This window comes from Meles meles, chromosome 16 (genome assembly GCF_922984935.1).
Source record: "Meles meles chromosome 16, mMelMel3.1 paternal haplotype, whole genome shotgun sequence".
Lineage (NCBI taxonomy): Eukaryota > Metazoa > Chordata > Mammalia > Carnivora > Mustelidae > Meles > Meles meles.
The window spans coordinates 8,068,893-8,076,729 of record NC_060081.1 but is presented as its reverse complement, the minus strand read 5'-3'; the positions used below and the strand labels follow the sequence as shown (position 1 = coordinate 8,076,729).

Genomic DNA, 7,837 nt, shown 5'->3' with positions numbered 1-7,837 from the left:
TATCCCCTACCTCCTCATTCCTTTCCAGCAACCTTCAGTTTGTTTCCTAGAGTTAAGAGTCTCTAATGTTTTGCCTCCCTGTCAATTTTCATCTTATTATTTTTTCTTCCCTTCACTTAATGTTTATCTGTTTTGTTTCTTAAATTCCACATATTTATTTTCTCCCATATAATATAATCATTTCATATATATATATGAAATATATATATTATTATATATAATATTATATATAATATAATTATATATATATATATATATATTACCACTTATTTATCCACTAATTTATCGATGGACATGTGGGCTTTTTCCATATTTTGGCACTGCTAAGTATTTACCTGAAGGATGCAAACATAGTGACTTGAAGAGATACATGCTCCCCAATGTTTATAGCAGGGATGTCCACAATAGCTAATTAGACATTTTTATATACAAAAAAAAGGAGAATAAGGCCAATCAGATGAAAACTAGAGAAGACTTAGTGTTTTCCTTTGTTACTGCTAGGAAGATAGATGAGATAGAAAAAAAAACAAACCTTGAGGGACAGAATATTTTTAAAGGATTTTAGAATGCATGGAAATGGTGAACAGGTAAATCTACTAGACCTTGGAAAACAATACCTCATCTTCTCTCTGTTACTGGGATCTTAAAACATGATAAAAGTTAGACCCAAAATGTAGGAGGTGTGGAAACAGAATTCTACTAATATATAGGCTATTCTATAAACTTGAAATTTTCCCAGAGATACATATGTTAATGTGTTCCATTAATGAAATTAGAAAGTTAGAAGAAAAATAAGGCAGATTAGAAATGACGAAATGGTACACGGTGTCAGGGAAATTTATGAAATTTGACTCAAAGCTTTTAAAATTAGCACCAAAAGAAGAAGATAAACAACAAAAATTAAGAGTTTATCCTATTAAAAATCAGCAGTCATGATTATAATAATTTATGTGATGTATTTTGAATTTTGACATTTCTATTAACCACATTAATGAATACATATAGTTAAAATTTAACAGATTGACATGGTTGGCACATTTCATTTGACAAGTAATGTAAATGTCTAGGTTTTTTAGAATGTAGGTGAGAACACAGTGATTCAAACACTGCTTGGTCCAAAAATCTCTGCCAATAACAGCATATGTGACCATTAGAACGTCACTCATAATTCTGCCATCAGTGAGAAAGGTTTATTGTGAAGCTCAGCAAGTCAATAGATATGAAGCACTTGGCACAAAGTAAATTCTTCAAAATTATCATTTTTTAGGTTTTATTTATTGCCAGAGGGGGGCGGAGAGAGAGAGGGAGAGAGAGAGAACAAGCAGGAGAAGGGAATGGCAGAGGGAGAAGATATGGGACTCAATCCTAGGAACCTGGGATCATGACCTGAAGGCAGATTCTTAACCAACTGTGCCACTGAGATGCCCCTTCACAATTATTCTTAATAGCTTTTTGTTTTCTGAGCGGTTGACTCAAATGTTCATATTTTTAGATTATTTATACATAGTTTAGTTTAGTCACTTAACCTCAAAAACATATTGGTAAAATATATCTTGCCTTGACATATTTAATGTTAAAGGACATGAAAAATCATCCTTAAATTTAAAAAAACTTTGTTGTAGATATTTCAGAACTGTAGATTTACCATCACCTGAAATTACACAAAGCCATCAGTTTTTCTTAATTACTAATCACTATAAAAAATTCAATTTCCAAAAATAATAGGTGGTTTATATCTTACCATATATGTTTATGTGCTATTTACTCTGAATTCTAATTGCTAACGCTAATTGCTAATACCTGAATAATTCTGATGCTTATACATAATCCTGATGCCAATTCTTCATCATCCTAAAATTAAATTTCTTTCTTAAAAATAAACAAAAGTAATTCTACAAGAGTAACTTGCCTCCTTTTTCTGAGTTTTCAAGAATGGTTTCCATTTTCTATTTTATTTTCTCCCATAAAATTTCACCTGCAACACAGATGAACTGAAACCAAGAGGATACTCTTAATGCTTACAACCCATACAGCAGATCACTCATTTGTACTCGTATTCAGTAATGAGATATTTTTAAGTTGGTGATAATGTTGATCATAATAAAGATTCATTTAATAAGGGTACCTATTTAAACACATATAAGGCAATATGTACACACACACACACACACACACACACACACACACACACACACACCCCAGGGTATGTTTAACTGAATAACATGGTTTACACCCTTATGTGTTGTTATATGTGTCACTATAGTAAAATAACATCTGTTGACATCATCTTGTCCAATGTATTTAAAGAACTATTAATTCAAGGTTATCAATTTTATGTAAAAATATCATCTAGAATATATTAGTTGCTAGATATCTGTGCCAAAGTTGTAATAAAATATTTTTAAATGTTGTCCTCCCACTTTCAGAACTTTGTTGTCTAAGAGTCACTCATATGCTGTTATGTTAATTCTCTTAAAATAATGTTATTTTTTTCTTTTGTTTTTTTCTCCTACCCTTCCTCCTCCCCCAACCCTTCTCCTCCTCTTCCTCCTTCTCCTCCTCCTTCTTCTTCTTTCTTTCTTTATTTTTTTCAGCATAACAGTATTCATTGTTTTTGCACAACACCCAGTGCTCCATGCAAAAGGTGCCCTCCCTATTACCCACCACCTATTCCACCAACCTCCTACCCCTGACCCTTCAAAACCCTCAGGTTGTTTTACAGAGTCCATAGTCTCTTATGGTTCAGAGGCGAAAATAATGTTATTTTATTCAAAAGATTCTAGGTCACAGCATCACTGTCATGGGATCAGTGGAAGTGTACAACACCTCCTCTGCAGACTTCATCTTCATGGGACTGTTCAACAGGAAGGACATCTCAGGACTTCTTTTTGCTATTATCTCTATCATCTTTTTCACTGCACTGATGGCAAATGGAGTCATGATCTTCTTAATCCACACTGATTCACGACTTCACACTCCCATGTACTTCCTGCTTAGTCACCTGTCCTTCATTGATATGATGTACATCTCCACCATTGTCCCCAAGATGTTGGTTGATTACCTGCTTGGTCAAAGAACCATCTCCTTTATGGGGTGCACAATTCAGCATTTCCTCTACCTCACCCTTGTGGGAGCTGAGTTCTTCCTGTTGGGTCTCATGGCCTATGACCGCTATGTGGCCATCTGCAAACCCCTTCGCTATCCTGTCCTTATGAGTCGCCCGGTCTGTTGGATGATCATAGCAGGATCCTGGTTTGGGGGCTCTTTGGATGGCTTCCTTCTAACTCCCATCACCATGAGCTTTCCTTTCTGCAACTCCCGGCAAATTAACCATTTCTTTTGTGAAGCACCTGCAGTCCTGCACTTGGCATGTGCAGACACGGCCCTATATGAGACAGTAATGTATGTGTGCTGTGTTCTTATGTTGCTGATTCCTTTCTCTGTGGTAATTGCTTCTTATGCCCGAATCTTAACCACAGTCCACCACATGAGTTCAGTGGAGGGGAGGAAGAAGGCATTTGCCACCTGCTCATCTCATATGACAGTGGTGACCTTGTTCTATGGGGCTGCCATGTACACTTACATGCTTCCACACTCTTACCACAGTCCAGCCCAGGACAAAGTCTTTTCTGTGTTCTACACAATCCTTACACCAATGTTAAATCCGCTCATCTACAGTCTGAGGAACAAGGATGTGACTGGAGCTCTGAAGAGGGCACTAGGCAGATTCAAGGGTACACAAAAAGTGTCAGGAGAAATGTTTTGATAGTGGCTTCTTCTCATATAAATAGTAAACGGGATCCTTTGTGGACACTGTGACCATGTTCTCAATGAGGGATTAAACTGGAAAGTAGGCTCAATTGTGCAGGAAAAAAAGTTAAAAGGATCAATATAAAAATGCATCCACTTGATCTTCATTTTTTTTCATCTAGTCTTCTTTCTTGTATCTTCCCTTTATTTTATTCCTGTTCACATGAATTCAAAATAAATTCCAGTGTTTTTCAGGAATTGAAAAGAAAATTTCTTGCTCTTCAGATTCACCTTTTGGAAATAACATAAATTGCATGCAATCTTAAATGGCATGAACTATGTTGAGTAGTGCAAGAGGGAAGGTGACAATTTTGGTATATATGATACTGCTGTATGAGTATATGTACCATCTAAAAATAATAAAAATATTATCTTCTCTATTTTGAGGACTGATACCTGACCCAGCACTTTAGGAAGACAGTTGTGTAGCTAGCTGTATGTTCCAATTTGTCAGTTTGTCAGAAGAGGCAGAATAATTTTCTTAAATAGTCATTGTGATTCCCACAATAATTAAGTGTGTTTAACTTTAAGTAGCAATGTAGTATTTACCTTCTGTTTGTAACACATAAGTGAAAATTATTTTTCAGGTAAGTTAAAATTAATGGATGAGAACAAAGTATATTTTCAAGAAAAGACAATGTGAGGGTATCATATACTTAAAGGTTTACTAAATGTCAGAGGAACACACAGAGATATGGGCTGAGAGGATTCTAAAATGATTTTTCAAAAATGTCACAGGGTCATCAGGATTAATCATAAGCCAGTCAGATAATAGCAATTTGCTCATATTCCATATTCATATTCCCCACTGATCCAGAAATGGAGGACAATAGAATGTGGAAAATCATGTTCAATGTTCCATTTGATTATATAAGGAGTTTACTCACGTATCATAGGGTTCACTTTATTAAATTATTAATACTCATAATCAATCATATTAGCCAATCTGTCTAAAACTTAATAATATACATACTCTGTAAGGTTCATCACTCTCTAACAATTTCATAACAAATAAGCCACATATTAACGGCTTTAATTACAAATGAAAACAGTGGGGATCAAGGAAGTAAGGGACTTCTGTAGGTTAATATTTTAAATTAGTGTATTAAGCTGCAAAATTTCAAGGAATGTGATTGACTGAACACTGTATCTTTCAGATACAGCTTCCTCAATCATACATCCATGTATTCATTTAATATTCATAGCTTTGAGCAAGATAAGAAAAACACCTACAGTTTAAAAGTTTACATGCTAATGGGGAAAAGGAAATGAAAAGGAAAAAAAAAGCTGTCAAGAAAACAATTTATGTCCCCACAACATTTAATGTAGCAGCAGTGACTAAAGCTGAACATATATGTCCTCTGTGGCCCAGAAGAAACACACTCAGGTGAATTTCTAACAAACATATATGCATAATCTTCACCAAAAGATAAGTAGTAGCAGATGAGAGAGAGAGAGAGAGAGAGAGAGAAGCTACCCAAAATCTCACTGGTGGTGACATGATAAATCAATTGTGACATTGTCAAACAATAAGAATAGACATTCTGGAGGAGGATTCAAGATGGAGGAGAAGTAGCAGGCTGAGACTACATCAGGTAGCAGGAGATCAGCTAGATAGCTTATCTAAACATTGCAAACACCTACAAATCCAGAGGGAGATCGAAGAGAAGAAGAACAGCAATTTTAGAAACAGGAAATCAACCACTTTCTGAAAGGTAGGACTGGCGGGGAAGTGAATCCAAAGCGAAGGGAAAATAGAATGCAGGGGGAGAGGCTGGCTCCGGGCAAGTGGTGGAGCAATGGAGCACAAAATCAGGACCTTTAAAAGTCTGTTCCACTGAGAGACATTGCTCCAGAGGCTAAACCGGGGTGAAGCCCATGTGGGGTCAGTGTGGCCCCAGGACCCACAGGGTGACAGAAGGATCGGGGGTGTCGGAATGTCACAGAGCTTGCAGGTATTAGAACAGGGAAGCTGGCTACAGAGACAGAGCTGAGGACTGAGCTCTCAGCTCAGGATTACCTTGAGCTGGACACAGGATGGGTGAGCTTGGAGTACGGCCAGAGGCCGGAGATACAGGAGTGATTGGGTGCTGTTCTCTGTGGGCAAACTGAGGAGTGGGGCCCCGGGCTCTCAGATCCTCTGGGCCAGAGACTGGAAGGCCACCATTTTCATTCCCATCCTCCAGAACTCTATGGAAAGCTCGGGGAACAAAAGATCCAGAAAGCTAACCCCAGAGGATGACTTAGTCCAGTAAGGGCGGAGCAATTCCACCTCAGGCAAAGACACTTGAGAGTCACTACAACAGGCCCCTACCCCAGAAGATTAACAAAAAATGCAGCCAGGATGAAGTTCATCTACCAAGGAAAGCAGGTTCAATACCAAGGACAGCAGCAGAATTCCAGAGGAGGAGAAAGCAAAGCACGGAACTCATGGCTTTCTCCCCTTGATTCTTTAATCTAGGGGTTAATTATTTTTTCAAATTTTTTCCTTCTCCTGCTAAATTGTTTAAACTTTTTACCCTTTTCTTTTTTAACGTTTTTTAACTAATTTATCTAATAGATATATTTTTTCTTACTTTTTTATAGTTTTTCTTTATTTGTTTTCTTTTTTAAATATTTTCCTTTTTTTCTGAACTTCCTTTTATCCCCTTTCTCCCCCCCCCCATGATTTGGGGTCTCTTCTGATTTGGTTAAACTCATTTTTCTAGGGTTTTTGCCACCCTCTTAGTATTTTATATGTTCCTTCATATACTCTTATCTGGACCAAATGACAGAGAATAAAGAAGTTGAGGAAACGAGGGACAAACAGCTACTAGGCCACGAGGGGAGAATTTGAGAGATAAGTGACACCATAAGACAAAACAACATTAGAATAATTGGGATTCCAGGAGAAGAAGAAAGAGAGAGGGGAGCAGAAGGTCTATTGGAGAGAATTATTGGAGAGAATTTTCCTAATATGGCAAAGGGAACAAGCATCAAAATCCAGGAGGTGCAGAGAACTCCCCTCAAAGTCAACAAGAATAGGTCCACACCCCGTCACCTAATAGTAAAATTGACAAGTCTTAGTGACAAAGAGAAAATCCTGAAAGCAGCCCGAGAAAAGAAGTCTGTAACATACAATGGTAAAAATATTAGATTGGCAGCAGACTTATCCACAGAGACCTGGCAGGCCAGGAAGAGCTGGCATGATATATTCAGAGCACTCAACGAGAAAAGCATGCAGTCAAGAATACTCTATCCAACTAGGCTCTCAGTGAAAATAGAAGAAGAGATAAAAAGCTTCCAGGACAAACAAAAACTGAAAGAATTTGCAAACACCAAAGTAGCTCTACAGGAAATATTGAACGGGATCCTCTAAGCAAAGAGAGAGCCTAAAAGTAGTAGATCAGAAATGAATAGAGACAATAGACAGGAATAGTCACCTTACAGGCAATACAATGGCACTAAATTCATATTTCTCAATAGTTAAACTGAATGTTAAAGGGCTAAATGCCCCAATCAAAAGACACAGGGTATCAAAATGGATAAAAAAACAAAACCCATCTATATGTTGCCTACAAATAACTCACACCTGAAGATATCTCTAGATTTAAAATGAGGGAGAGGAAAACAATTTACCATGCTAATGGACATCAGAAGAAATCTGGGGTGGCAATCCGTATAGCTGATCAATTAGATTTTAAGCCAAATATTATAATAAGAGATGATGAAGGACACTATATCAAATTCAAAGAGTCTGTCCAACAAAAAGATCTAACAATCAAAAATATCTATGCCCCTAATGCAGGACCAGCCAACTATATAAACGAATTAATAACAAAATCAAAGAAACACATCGATAATAATACAATAAAAATAGGGACTTTAACACTTCTCTCACTGAAATGGACAGACCATCCAAGCAAAATATCAACAAGGAAATAAAGGTCTTAAATGACACACTGGACCAGATGGACATCACAGATATATTCAGAACATTTCACCACAAAGCAACAAAATACACATTCTTCTCTAGTGTACATGGAAC

The 7,837-nt window shown here is 36.9% G+C and overlaps 1 protein-coding gene across 1 annotated transcript; it reads left to right on the top strand.

Moving 5' to 3' along the window:
* Positions 1-566: 566 nt before the first annotated feature.
* LOC123927113 (olfactory receptor 2T1-like) lies at positions 567-3,766 on the top strand. Its single transcript, XM_045981637.1, has 2 exons — positions 567-587; positions 2,777-3,766. Exons 1-2 carry the CDS (start codon positions 567-569, stop codon positions 3,764-3,766), a joined length of 1,011 nt encoding a protein of 336 aa, XP_045837593.1.
* Positions 3,767-7,837: the final 4,071 nt, after the last annotated feature.